Source organism: Protomyctophum bolini (assembly GCF_963924005.1).
Source record: "Protomyctophum bolini genome assembly, chromosome: 8".
NCBI lineage: Eukaryota > Metazoa > Chordata > Actinopteri > Myctophiformes > Myctophidae > Protomyctophum > Protomyctophum bolini.
The window spans coordinates 7,963,966-7,986,611 of NC_137869.1; the positions used below are offsets into that span (position 1 = coordinate 7,963,966).

General features: G+C 41.5%; 1 protein-coding gene across 4 annotated transcripts in view; it reads right to left on the bottom strand.

The window, feature by feature from the left end:
- Positions 1 to 8,925: 8,925 nt before the first annotated feature.
- LOC308320428 (arf-GAP with coiled-coil, ANK repeat and PH domain-containing protein 2-like) overlaps positions 8,926 to 22,646 on the bottom strand; it is a 91,509-nt gene continuing 77,788 nt past the window's right edge. For 3 of the 4 annotated variants that reach the window (XM_080770822.1, XM_080770821.1, XM_080770820.1), the window contains 6 exons: positions 21,509 to 21,607; positions 20,633 to 20,868; positions 19,846 to 19,955; positions 18,593 to 18,703; positions 17,368 to 17,429; positions 8,926 to 11,564 (listed from right to left, as the gene is read on the bottom strand). In XM_080770822.1, the coding sequence (XP_080626948.1) occupies positions 11,461 to 11,564; positions 17,368 to 17,429; positions 18,593 to 18,703; positions 19,846 to 19,955; positions 20,633 to 20,868; positions 21,509 to 21,607 (722 nt within the window). In that variant the 3' untranslated portion in view covers positions 8,926 to 11,460. Of the gene's footprint in view, positions 11,565 to 17,367; positions 17,430 to 18,592; positions 18,704 to 19,845; positions 19,956 to 20,632; positions 20,869 to 21,508; positions 21,608 to 22,522; positions 22,625 to 22,646 lie in introns of all 4 variants that reach the window. The other variant, XM_080770823.1, reaches the window with a different exon arrangement.

The following is a 22,646-nucleotide window of genomic DNA, read 5'->3' on the forward strand; positions in this document are numbered from 1 at the left end:
TCATTTCGTCATTTTTTTCAAATCTTCAAAAATGATGAAAAACGGCGCGCTATAGTATGCCGTACGATATGGGCTATAGCCCATGGTCCAAAATGATGAGAAACGAGGCTAACTTTTTTTTTCAAAATTTAAAAAAACATGGGCTATAACCTTTAGTTTTTGTCATTTCGTCATTTTTTCAAATCTTTAAAAATGATGAAAAACGGCGCGCTATAGAATGCCGTACGGTATGGGCTATAGCCCATGGTCCAAAATGATGAGAAACGAGGCTAACTCTTTTTTTTCAAAATTTCAAAAAACATGGGCTATAACCTTTCGTTTTTGTCATTTTGTCATTTTTTTCAAATCTTCAAAAATGATGAAAAACGGCGCGCTATAGTATGCCGTACGATATGGGCTATAGCCCATGGTCCAAAATGATGAGAAACGAGGCTAACTTTTTTTTTCAAAATTTCAAAAAACATGGGCTATAACCTTTCGTTTTTGTCATTTCGTCATTTTTTTTCAAATCTTCAAAAATTATGAAAAACGGCGCGCTATAGTATGCCGTACGATATGGGCTATAGCCCATGGTCCAAAATGATGAGAAACGAGGCTAACTTTTTTTTTCAAAATTTCAAAAAACATGGGCTATAACCCATCGTTTTTGTCATTTCGTCATTTTTTTCAAATCTTCAAAAATGATGAAAAACGGCGCGCTATAGTATGCCGTACGATATGGGCTATAGCCCATGGTCCAAAATGATGAGAAACGAGGCTAACTCTTTTTTTTCAAAATTTCAAAAAACATGGGCTATAACCTTTCGTTTTTGTCATTTTGTCATTTTTTTCAAATCTTCAAAAATGATGAAAAACGGCGCGCTATAGTATGCCGTACGATATGGGCTATAGCCCATGGTCCAAAATGATGAGAAACGAGGCTAACTTTTTTTTTCAAAATTTCAAAAAACATGGGCTATAACCTTTCGTTTTTGTCATTTCGTCATTTTTTTTCAAATCTTCAAAAATGATGAAAAACGGCGCGCTATAGTATGCCGTACGATATGGGCTATAGCCCATGGTCCAAAATGATGAGAAACGAGGCTAACTTTTTTTTTCAAAATTTCAAAAAACATGGGCTATAACCTTTCGTTTTTGTCATTTCGTAATTTTTTAAAATCTTTAAAAATGATGAAAAACGGCGCGCTATAGAATGCCGTACGATATGGGCTATAGCCCATGGTCCAAAATGATGAGAAACGAGGCTAACTCTTTTTTTTTAAAATTTCAAAAAACATGGGCTATAACCTTTCGTTTTTGTCATTTTGTCATTTTTTTCAAATCTTCAAAAATGATGAAAAACGGCGCGCTATAGTATGCCGTACGATATGGGCTATAGCCCATGGTCCAAAATGATGAGAAACGAGGCTAACTTTTTTTTTCAAAATTTCAAAAAACATGGGCTATAACCTTTCGTTTTTGTCATTTCGTCATTTTTTTTCAAATCTTCAAAAATGATGAAAAACGGCGCGCTATAGTATGCCGTACGATATGGGCTATAGCCCATGGTCCAAAATGATGAGAAACGAGGCTAACTTTTTTTTTCAAAATTTCAAAAAACATGGGCTATAACCTTTCGTTTTTGTCATTTCGTAATTTTTTAAAATCTTTAAAAATGATGAAAAACGGCGCGCTATAGAATGCCGTACGATATGGGCTATAGCCCATGGTCCAAAATGATGAGAAACGAGGCTAACTCTTTTTTTTCAAAATTTCAAAAAACATGGGCTATAACCTTTCGTTTTTGTCATTTTTTCATTTTTTTCAAATCTTCAAAAATGATGAAAAACGGCGCGCTATAGTATGCCGTACGATATGGGCTATAGCCCATGGTCCAAAATGATGAGAAACGAAGCTAACTTTTTTTTTCAAAATTTCAAAAAACATGGGCTATAACCTTTCGTTTTTGTCATTTCGTAATTTTTTTCAAATCTTTAAAAATGATGAAAAACGGCGCGCTATAGAATGCCGTACGATATGGGCTATAGCCCATGGTCCAAAATGATGAGAAACGAGGCTAACTTTTTTTTTCAAAATTAAAAAAAACATGGGCTATAACCTTTCGTTTTTGTCATTTCGTCATTTTTTTCAAATCTTCAAAAATGATGAAAAACGGCGCGCTATAGTATGCCGTACGATATGGGCTATAGCCCATGGTCCAAAATGATGAGAAACGAGGCTAACTTTTTTTTTCAAAATTTCAAAAAACATGGGCTATAACCTTTCGTTTTTGTCATTTCGTCATTTTTTTCAAATCTTCAAAAATGATGAAAAACGGCGCGCTATAGTATGCCGTACGATATGGGCTATAGCCCATGGTCCAAAATGATGAGAAACGAGGCTAACTTTTTTTTTCAAAATTTCAAAAAACATGGGCTATAACCCATCGTTTTTGTCATTTCGTCATTTTTTTCAAATCTTCAAAAATGATGAAAAACGGCGCGCTATAGTATGCCGTACGATATGGGCTATAGCCCATGGTCCAAAATGATGAGAAACGAGGCTAACTTTTTTTTTCAAAATTTCAAAAAACATGGGCTATAACCTATCGTTTTTGTCATTTCGTCATTTTTTTTAAATCGTCAAAAATGATGAAAAACGGCGCGCTATAGTATGCCGTACGATATGGGCTATAGCCCACGGTCCAAAATGATGAGAAACGAGGCTAACTTTTTTTTTCAAAATTTAAAAAAACATGGGCTATAACCCATCGTTTTTGTCATTTCGTCATTTTTTTCAAATCGTCAAAAATGATGAAAAACGGCGCGCTATAGTATGCCGTACGATATGGGCTATAGCCCACGGTCCAAAATGATGAGAAACGAGGCTAACTTTTTTTTTCAAAATTTCAAAAAACATGGGCTATAACCCATCGTTTTTGTCATTTCGTCATTTTTTTCAAATCGTCAAAAATGATGAAAAACGGCGCGCTATAGTATGCCGTACGATATGGGCTATAGCCCACGGTCCAAAATGATGAGAAACGAGGCTAACTCTTTTTTTCAAAATTTCAAAAAACATGGGCTATAACCCATCGTTTTTGTCATTTCGTCATTTTTTTCAAATCGTCAAAAATGATGAAAAACGGCGCGCTATAGTATGCCGTACGATATGGGCTATAGCCCACGGTCCAAAATGATGAGAAACGAGGCTAACTTTTTTTCCCAAAATTTCAAAAAACATGGGCTATAACCCATCGTTTTTGTCATTTCGTCATTTTTTTCAAATCGTCAAAAATGATGAAAAACGGCGCGCTATAGTATGCCGTACGATATGGGCTATAGCCCACGGTCCAAAATGATGAGAAACGAGGCTAACTTTTTTTTTCAAAATTTCAAAAAACATGGGCTATAACCCATCGTTTTTGTCATTTCGTCATTTTTTTCAAATCGTCAAAAATGATGAAAAACGGCGCGCTATAGTATGCCGTACGATATGGGCTATAGCCCACGGTCCAAAATGATGAGAAACGAGGCTAACTTTTTTTTTCAAAATTTCAAAAAACATGCGCTATAACCCATCGTTTTTGTCATTTCGTCATTTTTTTCAAATCGTCAAAAATGATGAAAAACGGCGCGCTATAGTATGCCGTACGATATGGGCTATAGCCCACGGTCCAAAATGATGAGAAACGAGGCTAACTTTTTTTTTCAAAATTTAAAAAAACATGGCTATAACCCATCGTTTTTGTCATTTCGTCATTTTTTTCAAATCGTCAAAAATGATGAAAAACGGCGCGCTATAGTATGCCGTACGATATGGGCTATAGCCCACGGTCCAAAATGATGAGAAACGAGGCTAACTTTTTTTTTCAAAATTTCAAAAAACATGGGCTATAACCCATCGTTTTTGTCATTTCGTCATTTTTTTCAAATCGTCAAAAATTATGAAAAACGGCGCGCTATAGTATGCCGTACGATATGGGCTATAGCCCACGGTCCAAAATGATGAGAAACGAGGCTAACTTTTTTTTTCAAAATTTCAAAAAACATGGGCTATAACCCATCGTTTTTGTCATTTCGTCATTTTTTTCAAATCGTCAAAAATGATGAAAAACGGCGCGCTATAGTATGCCGTACGATATGGGCTATAGCCCACGGTCCAAAATGATGAGAAACGAGGCTAACCTTTTTTTTCAAATTTTCAAAAAACATGGGCTATAACCCATCGTTTTTGTCATTTTGTCATTTTTTTCAAATCGTCAAAAATGATGAAAAACGGCGCGCTATAGTATGCCGTACGATATGGGCTATAGCCCACGGTCCAAAATGATGAGAAACGAGGCTAACTTTTTTTTTCAAAATTTAAAAAAACATGGCTATAACCCATCGTTTTTGTCATTTCGTCATTTTTTTCAAATCGTCAAAAATGATGAAAAACGGCGCGCTATAGTATGCCGTACGATATGGGCTATAGCCCACGGTCCAAAATGATGAGAAACGAGGCTAACTTTTTTTTTCAAAATTTCAAAAAACATGGGCTATAACCCATCGTTTTTGTCATTTCGTCATTTTTTTCAAATCGTCAAAAATGATGAAAAACGGCGCGCTATAGTATGCCGTACGATATGGGCTATAGCCCACGGTCCAAAATGATGAGAAACGAGGCTAACTTTTTTTTCCAAAATTTCAAAAAACATGGGCTATAACCCATCGTTTTTGTCATTTCGTCATTTTTTTTAAATCTTCAAAAATGATGAAAAACGGCGCGCTATAGTATGCCGTACGATAGTGGATATGGCCTAATTTAGCCCAAGAAGTGTTTTTTGTGCAAAACTAATGCTTGGAATGGATTCAGAATCATGAAAAACCCCTAGTTTCACATGTTTTCCGCAACACTAGGCAATTTGCTAATGTTTCTCATCCTCCGCAACACTCAATTTTTCCGGTAAATACAGCACATTGAGCAGGGCACTGCAGGGAGTTGAACCCCGTTCCGGTAAACCAGAAGTACGACACCAGTGCTTTAGCTTTTGTGTATTCAACTATTTGGGTAACATGTGAGCTTTATCCTCTAATTCATGGGCCTGGATTTTTTTTTTCAAATTTTAAAAAAACATGGGCTATAACCCATTGTTTTTTTCATTTTTTCATTTTTTTTCCCCGAAAATTGCGAAAATTGCGAAAATGGAAATTGTGAAAATTGCGGAAATTGCGAATTTTTTTTCTTCATTTTTTCCAAATCCTTAAAAATGATGAAAAACGGCGTGCTATAGTATGCGGTACGATATGGGCTATAGCCCACGGTCCAAAATGATGAGAAACGAGGCTAACTTTTTTTTTCAAAATTTCAAAAAACATGGGCTATACTATAACCCATCGTTTTTTTCATTTTTTTCAAATCCTCAAAAATGATGAAAAACGGCGTGCCATAGTATGCCGTACGATATGGGCTATAGCCCACGTTCCAAAATGATGAGAAACGAGGCTAACTATTTTTTTCAAAATTTCAAAAAACATGGGCTACTCCCCCGGGAGTTGAATTTCAAACTTTTAGCACATGTTATTAGACACCTTTAGAAATACATTGGTGAAGAAATTTCTTGGTAACGATTTAGTTCCCAGATTGGTCAAATACCTGATAAAATGCCCTTACTATTAGTAGGGACTAAGTAAGTATATGATTATATGTTTGAAAATGAAATGGGTGACGTCACGTGCTCACTTAAGCGCCTCAGTCACAGGCCCAAACCTTTGGGCGAGAACTGAAAGAGGACCTGGATTAGTAATGGCATTGACATGTAGGCTTATTCCACAGAACCCCTTGGATGTTGCGGTTGGGAGACAGACATTAATGGAGCTTGGCTCTCCCACTGTTGGTGCACACAGCAGTTGTTTTATGAAGGAGAACATCTCCAGCGGCGGCCCTCCATTTCTCTACAGGGGGACCAAACCGCAGACTTCCCTGGAAAAGACATGGCAGCCAGTGCTGACAGACCCAGCCCATTAGCCAAGTCCAGTGACTGGCAAAGTTGGTTTTGATCAATAAACAAGGTTTATGGTAGGAGCAGACTCTCTCTCTGTGTGTGTGTGTGTGTGTGTGTGTGTGTGTGTGTGTGCGTGCGTACACAGTAGGCTATATGCAGAGCTGTGAAGGGTCTATGCGAGACTATAAGGCAGGACAGACATACTGTATACAGACTTGCCCTTTCTAGAAGTGTTTCTGTAAAGAAATTGAACATGAAAAAAGTTAATGCAGGGAGTTTCTTATTTAAGAAAGAAAAAAAAAGAATACAATTTGTGATTTACAATGGTCATTCGCAGTCAACTAACTCATATGTCTGTTATTGTATGGATGTAGTTAACATCGAGTAACACCATCTTGAGGGCAGACTAAACATCTCACTGTGTGTGTGTGTGTGTGTGTGTAGACACAGAGATGTAATTTTAAGTGGTGGGTACTGGTACTGGTGCAGTTGCCTTTATTTGTAACATAAGTTGAATTGATTTGGTCCCCCATCTTAACATGTTTGGTGCCATGGAAGGACCCCCATAGGATAACGTCTGTGTCAAAATGTTATTAATTATTCCAAAATGTTCAAGATTTTAATTAAGCAATATTACAAAAGTAGTAAGTAGCCTTGCCGAGCCATGAGGCCCATAGGGCAGGAGCCTATCTCCTGTTTCTGTAGCGTGAGGCAGCTTGATGTACAAGTACAACCCCTGGACATGACGCTAGTATGTCGCAGGGACTTACCCCCAATCCAACCCTTGATGCTGAGTGTCAAGCAGGGATGCACTGGGTCCCATTTTTAGAGTCTTTGGTATGACCCGGCCAGGGATTGAACCCCGACCTCCCAGTCTCAGGACGGACACTCTAACCACAAGGCCACTGAGCTGGACTATTACACAAGTGGGTGTTCTTTATCGTCATGAATGCACGCCTGCGACACTGCAGGGCGAGTTCCGAAAGGCAGAGCAGATGACGATAGAGAACACCCTCTCGTGGAATATTGAAATTATAAAATAGTTACCATTAAAACTAAGATAATCGCTAAAAACATCATAATGTTTTAGTGACATATGTAGCCACTATGACCACAAATGTGCCAAGAAGAAAATAGCTAGCCTAGCCACAGAGTCTGCTGCGCTCTGGGAGAACAGAGCAGGTGATTTCTTCGTTTTGATTAGCTGTTCCTATATCGTGATTTAAGCACGGCTATAAAGCCCTTTCAACCCATCAGACTGCTTCCTTGAAACAACCCGTTTGGCACACGAAGCATCCAAAGCATGGTGAGCACTAAAGTTTTCGTATATAAACTAGGATTGATGAACAGATTTTGATGCTAGGACCACAGTAATTCCAGCACAATTATTTTTTTCAAGGACCCTTTGAGATGCACTGATCTAGACGGAGGCCAAAAGAGCAGGTGCTTCAGGCCCAGGCCCTCTGATTCTGTACCAAAAAACACCACACTGAGCGGAGGTAATTATCCCCTGCAGTCAACATCATGCATTATTCTTCAATAACCACACGACCCCGCCGTTCGTTGGCAGGTACAACATCCATTATGAAACGCTGGAGATAAACATCTTTACGTGAGGAAGCTTGCACCCTGTTTGAGGGCCATAAATCATGTTAACATTATATTGTAAAATGACAAATTAACTACTGTCAAATGAGCATAAAATGACAGTTCTAAATGAGTGTGACTCACTATGAGAGATGCAATGGCTTTGACCTTAAAGTAAGCCAGCATTGCTGAGCCATGAGGTATAGCCTACATGGGGCAGGAGCCCATCTCCTGCTTCTGTAGCGTGAGGCAGCTTGATGTACAAGTACACCCCCTGGAACCCGACCCCAATATGACACAGGGACTTACTCCAATCCAACCCTTGATGCCGAGTGCCAAGCAGGGAGGCATTGGGGCACATTCAACCCTGTTGAGTGTTCGGTATGAGCCCGACCGGCCGGGGATCGAACCCAGACCTCCCAGTCCCAGTGACACTAACACAAGGCCACGGAGCTGGTTTAAGCCCAATTAGACCCGTTGCAATTGTTCTCATAATACCTTTCAATCCAGGAGCTACCTCTGATTTGTTGTTGGGTCATGTTTTTCAATTACTTTTTCCATTTATCTACCTATAAATAAGGGAATGTCTGTCTGTATGTAGAACTGTCTCTGCTCTTCACTGCCTGCACTAATGGCTCTGCTTTTGCACACAGACAGTGACCATTACCTTATGGTCTAGTATCAGTTTCCTATGGAATTTGGTGGACTTTGGGCTGTAACTGTGCATGCCGTTTACAAATGGAGCAGGAGTCGGGGACACAGGTATGTGCAGCGACAGGTCACGCGTGCGTTTCCGCTGTCAGGTCGCGTAGAAACGTGTTATGATTGCTGATGCATGAACTTTTGAGAACGACGTGAGCCTCTCTCTCTCTCTCTCAACCATCTTGTGTGGTGTGTGTGGATGAGTCAGAGAGACAGAGGCAGAGTCCTTTGCTTGCTTCGTGGTTCACTTGGGGGTCTGCGGATAAACGTCTCAAATGCATAACAATAATAGGGTATGATCTATCTTCGAACGGGTAAGGACGATAGTTTTTAATAATTTGGGGGATCTTTTTTTTTTTTTTTTTTCAAATAAAATAAATGAAAAAAGTAATTGAAAAGAAACCCACCTCAGTATAAGTCACCAATCACCAGAACCAAGGACGGGTGTTTTCGATGAATCTATCATGGTTAAAATGGAGTTTGAAGTTACAAGTTTGTATAGGAAGGGATCAGCTAAAATAAATATCAAATATCTACTGAATCAAGCAACTTAAAAACTGTACGGGTGTTCACAAAAGTCTGAGTAGACGATGAAATGACCCAAAGATGTTTTGAAAGTGAAATATCCCTTTAAAACTCAAACAAGAACAAAATAAATCCAACAGCCAAGATCACCTTCTGAACAATTATCATCCAGTCCATGAAGTGTATTAAAGCCCTTTAGAAATGACAGATATATGCAGTATACTGGGATACAGACAGGCAAAAATATAAAATGAGCTACAATTACATAATGATAAAAAATAACAGCATTTACAAAAGCTCATTTAATGATTCAAGTACCACTACATTATAACGTAAGTTCTCCGGTGAATTTAAAAGCATCTGTACAAAATGTACAAGATTTGTATCCCATGCTGCAACTGTGTTTGTTGCATGATGAAAAGATTTGAGGCTTAATTTTAACACATGTATGAATGAAACATAAAACGAAAGGTTATGACTCATGACACGGGGGCAGTCAGACAGATATTTTGTGAAGCCACTGAGGAAATCGGGATTTCCTGAAAGTTCATATAATGGCCTGTTGTGGCGCTGTCATTGGACCCAGAAAAACCCATAGCCCCATAGAAGTCCATGTATTTGGGCCCAACTTCACCTAGACTGTATTACCTTAATAAACATGGTCATGAATACTTTCTGCTTCCAGTCACTAGTTTAAAGTCTCATTTCTAATGTCATAATATTCTTTTTGGAAAATTATGGTCCCATTTATAAAAAAAATGACCATAAAGTCGCGTATGTTCTGAGGGGCGTGGCTACCGTTACAGTCTATGATCGGGATTCCTCTCCCACTCGAGTCAAAATAAAAACCAACGGAGAAGAAGGGGGGAAGTCCCGCCTTGTTGTTTGGGCCAAAACGGATCTAGAAAGATGGCGACTTACAATACAAGGACTGACGGGCTTCATTTTACGTTCATGTTAGACCCGGAGAACGCTTTGTCCATATTTTTTACAGTCTATGCTCATGACACACATTTTCATTTACAGAAGTCCACTCTTTTTCAACAGTATCCTGGCTGAATTTGAAGGTTTTGGACAGCATTCAGCACATGTTTGAAGTGAAACATGATCAGCTGGGTCACAATGCTATATGACAAACCTTATTCAGTAAATGGGTTTATGACTACTGTACATATCATGCGAGTAGTACATTTGTGCAGAACAGACAACAGTGTTGCATTCGTATATACTGTTTTAAGATTGAATAATTAAACATAAAAAAAAAAAAACTTGTCAGTCAATCAATTGAGCTGTATGTATACTGTAGGCTACAGTATGGATGAAGTAGACACCACCAGATGTGTAATACAGGTTGGTCCATTGCATGGCTGAGGGAAGTAGGGGTGCTGGGGGGGCTGGAGCACCCCCTCCCCCCAGGCCAGGAGGGGGGAAATAATAATAATTTTAGTCAAAACAGATTTCCGTTACTATAGGCCTAATAAATATGCTGTATCACAGTATCAGGCATCGCCTTATCCTGGTTAATTCCCTGTTTCAGTTTGCTCATGCGTGTGGAGAGGGAATTGCCACTTTTCTTGCGTGAAAATGCACGGGCACGTGCCTTTTGCGGCGCACCCCCTACTGAACCTTCAGCACCTCATACTGTAAATATCTTCCCGCGGCCATGGTCCATCGACGTGTTTTAAAACCTCTCACCATGAAATTGAATCCCAAATAGAGTGGGTTCATAAGCTGACGGATACAATGCCATTTCACATGAAATAAACGAGACCCACACCCCCCAGCATGTATACTACAGACAATAAAATGTTAATAAAAACCATTCAGGGGAGCAAAAAAGGAGGGAGGGGAAGGATATCTTTCATCAACAAAATAGTAATTTAACATGACAAACTTCAATAATATGTGCACTTCCTTGATCGCTGTACATTGTTTCACACGTCACAGTCTTACCAACAAAGACTGGCAAACATCAGTGGAGATTTAAGGGGTATTTGTGCAAAACAAAAAAACTATGAAGAAAAACTACTGCATGCCAAAATGGCTGCCTTCTAAAAACACACCTCTGTTGGCTTATGCCTAAAAAAAAAATCCAACTCAACGCGGTAATTAAATAGAATTGGTTTCTGTAGATTCTCTTTAGAAACAGCACAGATCCAGCACAAACATTTTGATTCTTGAAAATGTGATTTCAAAGGGTGGCAACGTGGACATAAAAGCACATCTAAACGTGTTCACTTAACAGCCACAGAGACATAACTGTTAACTTTGACTGGATTATAATTAGATTTCTGCGCATTATGCATTTCCATTCCAAGGCTATTCCACTGTACCATTTGCAGTATGTCCTAAGGCCTAAGCATTGTTAAAAAAACAAAAAAAAAGGTTTAGGTCTTGATATCACCTATAACTACTTACTGAACTTCCCCATTAGTGAAATACCTTCATGCAGAGGGACGGGACTGCAGCCAATTAAAAAAAAACAATGTTACGAACAGACGAATGTGAACCTTCAGCCATTTTGCAGTTCTGGTGAAAAGGGACCGTTCCATATACTGTTACCTAGCGGGCGGTGCAGTGCGCGGGCCAAATTCCAGATGTTTACAGGTCCGCTTCAGGTGGGTTTGGTTTCAGAACGTCTCGGTGGATCCCCCCCCCTCTGCCCCCCTCCCTCCAGTGTGTCAGAGTTTCTGTTGGTCGTACTGCTGGTACCGGTTCAATTTTTCTGGGTCGTTAGCGGCCATATGGGTAAAGTCCTGGAAAATGTCCTGGTACGTTTCATCTCCTGCAATGACAAATGAAGCAAGTGAAACACTGCACGGGGGAAGACTAGAAACAACAGCATATTGTATTTGTTAAATTGCTACAGTAAATAAATACAAAGAAGTCTATAGCTACAGTAGGTGATAAAAACAACCCCCTGTCCACTGCTGTGAACACAGTGAACAGTTTCCATCTGGTTTGGGGGATTCTTGTGTAGAAACACAAAGCAGGGCGAGCATAACAATGAGAATCAATTGAGAGGGACAATGAAAAAAAGAGACATGAAAAGTCAGCCATACCTGTCCGAAACACCACGGAGTCTCGACAGAAACAGAATGATGCGGAAGTAGAAGACAAGGTATCAGAATGGAAACGGAGAGGAAGTAATAGGCAAATGGTTGTGAAAGAAAACAGGCGAAGGAAGCCTTTTGTTAGAAGAAACGACCATCGAGTCAGAAAGAAAGAAAGCCCACAAGGTTAGTTTGTTTTTGTTAACAACTGTATTGTATTTAAAGTGCAGATGTTTTTTTTTATGTACAAAAATACAGCTGTATTGGCCTCAGCACCCCCAAAGAAAGAAGATAACAGAAAAAGGCACAAACTCTGGGGAAAGAGTGAGGAAAAAGTAAAGAACACAGACAGTGAAGAAATACTTTACAATGAATGACCATAAGCCTAATTCATACTTTGGTGCATGATGCGTTGCATTGTTAGCTTGAAAACCTGCTACTGACACCATCATATGCAACTAATTTTAACATGATTTGTTCCTGTGTATTAACCTGTGGATCACTTAAAAATAATGCTGTTCGATACAGTCATGTTTTCATAATTAAATGTGACTAAATTTGACTGAGGATTTTTTTGAATTTTCGCCATATGAAAGCAGGGAATCATAGCTTCAAATTGACATATTGGTTGTTTAGTTTGGCCCACCAGTTTTGGAGATATGGCTTATAGAGTAATGTCTTGCAGAAAACAGCGAGTTGAGAAAACAGACTTGAAAGATTCACTTCTGTGGTCTCTAACATTACACCTATAGCTACATGTTTAAGCATTTATTTCATATCTACATGTCAATTTCAGCTCCGACACTTATTTCAGACATGCTCTAGTATGTGAAGAGTCTGCCTGGGCTATTAACTTATTTTGGGAAAATAATAAAAAAAACATTTTCTCCTCTGGTGAAAAGCTGGAATTTGCACAATGACAGTCTCTCAGTCAAATCTGGTCACATACCATTACATAGAAATTTAAGCTAGCAAAAGGTATAATTGCACAACTACAATAATTGAATGTTGACTTTCTATGTACTGGTAAATGTGCTAATACAGTTCCATAGGCTAATACACTGACAGCAGGCCATTGTAAAGTCAAATGTAATCAAGAGTGAAGAAACCCAGAAAGACAAGCCATTTGAAGGGAGCAGAGTGTGTTATTACAGAAAGCCTAGACTTTAATAAGACCCGTCTCTGAAACCTGTCGGCCCACCTGAACCTAATCAGGAGCAAACACACTCCAGTCAATGGGACTGTAATTTCTTGAAAACGGGGTTTGTTTGGATAGCAGAGGCGGTGAAAGTGACAAGCTTAATGCTATGTGGCGTTCATCTCCCTGAAACGTCTCTCACCAGCTTTTTATTCATCAGCTGATTGGAAAGGCTGATTAAGAGGCCCTTACCGAGGCGTACTAAAGGGAAAACGCAACGTGATTTTGTGAAAACGAAAACGCTAAAGAAAATTGTCTCCTCTAGACCTTGGCTGATGGCATCTTCGGTTCTACTTCTGTCCATTCAGGTCCCCTTTCTCTATAATTGATATTATGTGTGTCCCTGCTGCTAGACGTAAGACGATTCATCATAATAAGAGGAAGAGGGGACCAGATTACGTGTGCGTGTGTGTTTGCTGAACCTGAACTGAACCCGTTGATAAGGAACTGATAACAGTCTGTAGGCCTATATGAACCACAGCACTGGCATCAGACACTCTTATCTTCTTCCACTCTCGTACATATACTTTATGTCCTACCTAGACAAGAACATACAAATTCAAGCAACTGATTCTTGTCCTTAAATGATCATTCCTAATTCTAAATCACAGGAATATTGTCCTGGCACTAAGGCTCTGACCCTCGACCATTATTTCTTCTCGCTGAGTCGCCATGGATGGATTACATATAATGTTGGTGATCTAGGTAGGAAATAACAGCCAAGTCTAGGGCTGCAGTTTGCCGAGCGTTTAGCTAAATGGCTCACATTTACAATGTAAAAGTCAAATATCACTACCGGTTTCATCAACGGAAGTCTTACAAAAACTACAATAACAAACAAAAGAACACACGAAAAGTTCTCATCACCTTGAGTACAATTCTTATACTGTAGGTCCAAAACATCACAGACTGACAAAATAAAATAAAGACAAAATGACCACGATGAAATGTTCCACTGCCAAAGAGCAGCCTACAGGCAGTTGTTAAATCACACTACCTACCGCCACACCGGCTACTAACAATAACACTAGCCCTCTGTCTACAGTACAACACACGGGCCATGTTTCTGAATACAGCACGCCCTCTTGTGGCCAAGTACAGTACAGATAAATGCTACCCTGTAGTGTAGAAGACCCATTGTCTGTGGTTTCTCTCAAGTCTAGTCTAGAGAAAACCAGAGCTCCAATTCAATCACTTCAACACAACCTTAAAAAAAACAAGCAAACAAACAAAACTCTAGTGCAACCGTTTACATGCAGCCCTCTCAACACATCATTCATTCAAACGGTCGTATTTGAGTCCACAAGCACTCATGTCATGTGCTCTACATCTATGATTCATAACCATGTCCCCGCTAGTGGTAGTGCTGGTTTTAGTCCATAATTGCACTCATCTGGCGTCCCAGATCTGACTATAGGCTCTGATTAGAGATGCCTATAAGATGACAGGAACGCCAGGTCAGCCCCACTAGCATCCTGGTGAGAACTAGGGGCTCCCAGACGACCCTGCATTATGAGACCTGTCCTGCATACCGGAGATGATTGCTATTAAAAAACAAAAAGTGCTTTTGTGCCCAATGAGATGAGATGGGCCCATCAGTAGTAGGGATGAGCTGTATGGGTTGGGGGGTGAGGGGTAACAGATCGGGGTACGTTTTATTTTGGCGTCATTCCATATTTAAAAGTACTCGACTGTTCTGTGCTTCATACTAGCCTAGATCCACATCCTTTGTGAATGTTTACAGTCTTTTTTTTTTTTTAAAGCTCCCTTATGGGAAAGATAAATAGAAGCTTAGCTAGAAGTAGTAGGTGATACAAAGCTATACATGGTTAAATGTGTATATTTGTCTAAGCTATTGCACCCATTTCCTCTAGTGCTGTGCCATTCTCCAACGGTTTGCCCCTACTTGAATCCCCCCCTAAACCACAAAAAGCCGGATTTATAATTTGTGTGGAGAAAATAGATGATCTTTAAGCTTGCAGCTTCTAGATCAGGTATTTTCAAATACAAATTATAATAAAAAGGACCATTTTATCTACAAGGACATGCCCATATAGAGTAGGTTAATTTGGTTAATATCTCACTGAAGTTTAAGACAATCGATCGAAGCCATCGAAAGGCATCGTAGCTTACAATTCTTGATTCCCGACATTGACGGGCCATTCGCAAGCACACTTACTGTAACACACAATAAAACACAATATTCTCAGAACAGAGATATTAAAATACCACAAAATAAATCTATTTAACTGAAAAAGACAAGCAAGGATGCCAAGCAGGGCCCTCATGGCACTCACCCTTGTGCAAAGTGTGTTTTTCGATAACACACAGGAGAATACATTACCACCGTCAAGAGTTCCTACAAACTCTGCTTGCTTTGTGAAAATGCTGAATATGGATATATAAATGTATATATATGTATGTACATAGTTTACAACATTGTATGTCTGCTTATATGGTGGTTATGATTATATATATATATATATATTTAAAAAAAAAAGACTGGCTAAAAATAAATAATATTTGTCCTGACCAGGCATTTGAACTTCACAAACCTTAAAATGCATACAGTACTTAAAACAGGCCCAGGGTCAAATTGCACTGTTGTATCAAAGGAAAAGAAAAAAAGAACACACAAAACATGTAAAAATATGACAGAACCTTAAACATTAAGACTCAAAATAGGAACCTTACAGGCATAGGAAAACGGACAAGATAATTGCATAACCATTTCAAAGGAATGTGAATAAATTATTCCCTCAGACCTGGTGCAGACAACCTTTGAGACAACCTTTTTCACTCAAAGCTGGTGTCTCAGAAGTCCTGATTATTGCCAGATATAGAGGACTACCTTGTTTTGAGGTTTCAGTGTTAGTTATGATATTGATGGCAGTTCCCAGGTTTTTTGCTTAAAGACATCGTGATCAGCCAAGAAGACATGACTGTGATCGAACCAAGACTGCCGTGATTCCACAAAAGGAACACAGCATGCAAAAAGAACTGCCGCCAAACAGAAAACCCTTCTGAGTTAAATAAACACTCCGGATTTTACTGTGGCAGTTCTTTCGGGTCACAGCTGTTTCTCCTGCAGTCTACACAGTTGAAGAGTTCAGTTCCAAAATGATGTTTTTCCATTAGGGGAAAGACGAACCCCCAATTACGTGAAAGCGTGTAACCTGCACTCTTTAAGCTATGTTTGTCCTCCAAAGACTCACATTACTACAGACTACCCATTAGAAAGTGGTAATCGTACTTTAACCATATCTGAAGCATTGTGACTCGCATTGTGTACGTGTAACGAAATGGCTGAGCCACCAGAAAGAAACACACTTTGTGTGTTAATTACATGCCATTATTACTTTGTCCTATGTTTTGTGCCTGGAATAATTTTGTAGGACTAGGAAGGAATCTGTATTTCTTCCCAAAAGGGTAAAGGGATTATATTTTCTGTTCCTGTGGGGAGACCATACGGAGTGACCAGAAAACATGATGGCCGGTCAGATGGCTACGATGAAAGGGGAGGGTCGAGCTAGAGGTCGAACCGGCTACACCTTACAATTCCCCAGACATCCACTCATCTACAGCTGCAATAAACACCATTTTGGAATAAGCTCTTCAACTGTCCCTGGAGTTGATGGCTTTAGAACCTGGTCATATTAACACAACCTATAGCACCCGACTATGGAACCACACACACACACACACACACACACACACACACACACACACACACACACACACACACACACACACGCACACAGTGCACCTGGATGGAGGCTGGCAGGTTTAAAAGAAGGTCCATTGCACTCAAGACAAGGTACAGGAGGACACCAGAACAAATCCTCCGATGTTAGGGTCAACTCACTTTCACTCCAGTGTCCAGTCAGTTACTTCACACACAGATTCTTGTCCAAATCAGAAAATGTGGAGGTAATTTTGCTAGTTGACCGAGTGTGGATATTTTTCCTAAAGCAACGCCTGTTACATTCTTTATACATACATGTACATTCTCACCTAAAGAAAGACAATGAGAATGAAGTAATTATTATGGCGTGAACTACTTTACATAACGTGTTGTCCATTTTGACTGGAGTTTGCTGAAAGTGAATCGATCCTCACACTTCCTAGTTTCTCTCCAAAAAAATAGCAGACCTACAAGCTCGTAGCGCGCCACTCGGTGGCGCGCTATGAGCTTGTAGATCTGCTATTTTAAGCATAGCATAATGCTAACACCAAGAGAGACGTGTTTGACGGGTACTAGGTTTCTTCCAGCTGCAGGCTAATGAACTCCTGCATGCACTTCCTGTACTGCATCTCGGTGGGGCTGTTGCTGGTACCTGACTGGCTGTAGGGCCCCTCCGCCTCGCGCATCTCCTCGTTCATCTTGGCCAACCGCAGCCTGGGGGGTGGAGTCAAAGAAGACAGGGTGTCAGTCAGGGGCTAGCGGTGGTATGGTGTGCATGTTGTTGTCGCTTGTTATGACTAATAATACATAATGTGATATATAGATAATAGCATATAATGTCTAATACATCGACAACAGACACGTTTTAAAAGCCCACACAGTTGAAGTACTACCTGGGTGACAATGTCAGCTAAAACAAAATACATACATGGATGCACCTGCGACGTATCCTCAGTGATGTATCGGGGTTTCGGGTCTCCCAACATCATACCCCTCACTCAGGTGACCCAGCCGGGGTGATCAAGTCCCGACTTACGTCCCAGTAGCTATACCCTCGATCAGTCCCATTAGGGAAAAACCAGGGACACACAATCCGTTCCTCCTGAACTACTCTGCCGGGACTGGGAGGTTACCATTCTGGCGCATGGAAGGACTAGGCTCTGTGGGTTGACTCCTGTCCGGGCCCCTCCTACGTCTCACCAGGTCCACTCCTGCTCTCACCAGGTTAGGCCCTGTGCGCTGCACCAGACTCCCAGCACCAGGCACTCTATTTAGGAATGGTGGATTCTCGAGCCTTGAGAAGGAACCTTCTCAAGGGCTTCTATAATTTTCCATTCGACTCACTGTTTGGATATTGCACGATTTATCAATCACTGTTATACGCTTTTTACTATTTGCTGTACCTTCCACAGTTAATGAGGTTTCAGACCTTTCCCAAATTCAGTACTTTTTTTTTTGTTTTTATTTAATGAAATGTGTGTATTGTTCTGAATTTCCAGGTGTAAATTCTTTGGGCGGGAACCCCAAAATTTGGGCCCATTTTGGGCGGGAACCCCTTTTGGTGTTAGCATCATGTTATGCTTTAGCTATTTTTGAAAAATCGATGAACGACTGACATAGAAACATAGCTTTTTCAGAAAACTGTCAGGATTTAAGACATTTTTAGAATCTGATCTCAGGTCAAAATGGGTTAAAGAACCACCATTCTTCTGTGCGTTAGAATCTGGTCTCAGGTCAAAATGGGTTAAAGAACCACCATTCTTCTGTGCGTTAGAATCTGGTCTCGGGTCAGAATGGGTTAAAGAACCACCATTCTTCTGTGCGTTAGAATCTGGTCTCAGGTCAGAATGGGTTAAGGCCTCAGCTGTGAAACTCACAGTGTAACGATGTCAGCATTGGCCGCCTCCACCGCCATGGACAGGGGCGTCTTCTCTTCGATGTCCGCAGCGTTTTGATTGGCTCCTCTTTTCAGGAATAAACACACTTGCCTGAAATAAAGACACAAGGACTTGTACTTAATTCCCGTTGGATCAAAAACGTGACGTCGTCAGCAGCAACACACAGCTCTCATTCCTGATAGCTTAACGAGCGCCACAGAATAAATGACTCCCATTAACATCAGTGCCCTCTACAAGCGGGATACTGTTCCATAGCGTTGATGAATTTGACCTCTCCTTAAGTACACAATTACTTGAAGTACACTGGAAGTGCCCAGACAGACAGAGTGCAGTGGTTAAGGTCGAAAACAACACAGACACTCCTATACGCCTGGGATCAAATCCTCACAATTGGCTCTCTCTCCCTCGGAGATACTCGCACACACTTAAAATTAAAGATCTCGAGCCACACCTGTTATGTCCAAACAATAATTGATCTACTCTGCAACATGCTGTGGGTCTTGAAACCTAATTTACACCAAAGAAAATTCATCTGAGGATATAGTTCGATTATGTAAAACCAACTGACTGTCTTAAGTGGTTAGTTGATGATAGGCACAAATTGCATTCAGTTCATGTTTTGTCCAGTAGGTGTCACTGTCTCACTGCGTATCACATAACCCAAGTGAGTCAGTCATTTTTTGAGCTATATCCACTATGGCCTCAAACAGGGAGCGTTTCTGTGTCACTGAACTGAACTGCATATCATATGATCCAACTCGTCTGACACACGTTGTTTTCTATGAGTGTGGCTAGTTTTAAGCAATATTACACGAGAGGGTGTGGGTTAACGTGATTATTGCCACGACAGGGATGCGGTCAGGAACGAGACGAAGTCGAGTTCCGCAAGCATCACTGAAGTGTAATATTGCAATTATACCACAGTTACCCTTAAAACTAAGAAAATCACTGAAAGAATATATTGTTTTAATGACATAGTCACTACCTACCACAAATGTCCCAAGAAACTAGCTAGCCTAGCCACCCAGTTTGCTAGCGCTCTGGGAGAACAGAGCAGCTGAATTATTTGTTTTGATTAGGTGGTGAACCGTGCTGGTTTAACCCACGGCTAGAAGGCTGTTTCAACCAATCAGATTGCTTCCTCTTAACGACCTGTGGTAGAATACTAGATAACACATGCAAGGCACAAGGTGGTTCAGTATTAGTGGTGAGGAGACGGAGGAACTACCGACCCGGTGTGTCCCCGGATGGTGGCGTGGTGGAGCGGACCTCGGCCCTGGGCGTCTTGCTGGTTCACATTAGCCGCGTTCTGAAGGAGGAACTCGCAGGCAACCAGGGAGCCCTGCAGGGAAAAAACAAAAAACACGTCCAATACATGGTGAGATTAGTTTTTTTTAATATATATTTTTATCCGACGATTTTGTAACCCATTTTTCACCCGTGTCAATCATCTAATGTGATCCTGGGCTCTACACACCCTCCGCCAACCTAGTCCCCATATATGGGGGACAAGGGGAGAGCAACGGACTTGAACTCATGCTTCCTTCATGCCTGAGTGTCCAAGTCGCTCCTTGGCATCCAGGGGGGAGTTTTCCTGGTTGGACGTAGCGCGTGGACGGAACACGTTATTCCAATCAGTTCCTTTCCCCTCCATCAGGCGCCCCGGCTGGCCAGGGGGAGGCAGTTTAGTGACCAGGATTACTGCATGTTTTTTGTGGGGAAAAAAACTACCCTACCCTACCCTAGGGGACACGGGGAGAACATGCAAACTCCACACAGAAAGAACACGTGAGATTAGATTCACTTATTGATCCCCAAGCCGGGGAAATTCAAGATACAGCGAGCTGTATTCTTAGCCTGCTGCGAGATCCCGCGCTGAGACCAAGAAAACGACAGACGTTCAATCAGTCTGAAACTTCCACGACACTCGATATCCATCCATCCGACACTCCCGAGGAGGATAAATACAGCACTGCTACTGTAAGTTGTACAGTATTTCTTCTCTGCGGCTCCACTTACGCCCTGCACGGCCATGATGAGTGGCGTCCTCTTGTCGTCCTCGCCGTTGACCCAGTTGACCTCGGCGCCGTGGGCCAGCGCCTCGGCCATGTCCGGCAGGCTGCGGGCGCACGCCGCCCAGTACAGCTGCAGGCCCTGGCTGTACTCCTTGGGCTCGTAGAACACCACCATCTCCTTGCAGGGCGACGGAGGAGGCAGCGTGGCCGGCATGGCCATGGGTGGAGGCTCTGGAGCTTCTGATGGAGGGGATGGAGAGAAGGAGAGAAGGAGAGAGAGAAAGAAAACAATGTTTGTGTAAATAGGGCAGCGAATAAACTAGGTCGTTGAATCTCATGGTAATGATATTCAACTTCACTCCTCCACACAGTACGACTGGGGTTCCATCCTACCAGGACATTCATTGCCTTCTCTTGGTGTCCATGTAGCTAATATGGTATCTTCCTCGGATTCGGGTTCTTGGAAACGCCCCCCAGCCACTGCGTTAGTTTTACTGAGGTTAGGTTTAGGTATAGTTTACTGAGGTTAGGTTTAGGTATAGTTTTACTGAGGTTAAGGTTAGGGTTAGGGTTAGGGTTAGGTTTAGGTATAGTTTTACTGAGGTTAGGGTTAGGTTTAGGTATAGTTTTACTGAGGTTAAGGTTAGGTTTACCGTAGGTGTAGGCTGTCAATCACAGCGACTGGCCAGTCACAGCGCACCATTTGGCTGGGGGGCGTTTCCAAGAACCCGAATCCGAGGAAGATAGTTCAAGATACCATATTAGCGTCCATGTAATGGCAGGTACTAACTAGTCCCTGACTGATGGTAGGATAGAAACCCAGCAGTATGCGACTTCCGAGCGTGACAGGAGTGCGTGCGAGAGAGCGTGCGTTCTCTACCTGTGTCAGCCAGGCTGTTAGTGGAGGGGGTGTTACTGTTGGCCAGCATCTCCCTGCTCCCATCGGCGCTGTTCTGGATGCCACTGTCTGCACTCTTTACTGTAAACAACACAATAGCCTCACATTTCACCACCGGCACCGATACACAAACAGCATTATGGCTACTTACTGTACAGTACACTGACAGGAGAGAAAATATTAGGAGCGCACCTTCCTTCCAAACACCCTGCCTCAGCTGTCCAATGACCAGCCACCGCAATATCCAATAAGGGTGGTTATGGTTCCATAGTCATTCAAGTTTCTCTTTTAAATTAATAAAAAAAAACATATTATCCTGTATATATTTCCATTGGTAATATTGGGACATGAGAAACATCACAATACTCATGTTTTTAAGTATTGAAGGCTTTGTTTGCTCTTTCATAAAAAAGCAGGTGTTTTCCTACTATTTTGTACTCACAGCCAGGCCCCTTTTCCACCAAAAGAACTCTGGTTCTAGAACAAGGTTCCGTGGATTCTTGGAACCTTGGTGCTTTCATGGAAACTTTTGGTTCCACTTCCGAACCAACATTTTCAGTGGAACCGGTTCAACCCCGGTGGGAAAGGGGTCCCAGTGCACGGACAGAAAGGGAATGTGACCACAGTTATCCACCTCACCCGAAGAGGCAATTTAAAAAACACAGACCACAACAATGACAACAAACAAATGTGAGATAGACAAAGCAATAAAAGTTATATATATATTTATACATAGAGAGAGAGAGAGAGAGAGAGAGAGAGAGAGAGAGAGATAGAGAGAGAGACAACCCCCGGGGAAGAACACATGGCACGCTCCGCAATGTGCTGAACAAGGACGGGCCTGCCCATCATAAGCCTCAAATAGGGGAGGGAAAAGGGGGGCGGTGGGTGAGTGGGTTGTTAGCAGGCAATGCACCTGAGCGAGCGGTGCACAGAAATGGATGGAGGAGGAGGAGGAGGGGTGTATAGGAAACATTGAGCCTTTTTAGTACTTACTGCTCCTTAGCTTGGAAGAAGTGTCAAAGTAGGAGAACAGAGAGTCGAGCTCGTCGGCACAGAAGAGGGAGTCTCGGCGGGCCTCAGAGCCACCGGCGGCAGCTACGCAAGGGGGTTACGGGAG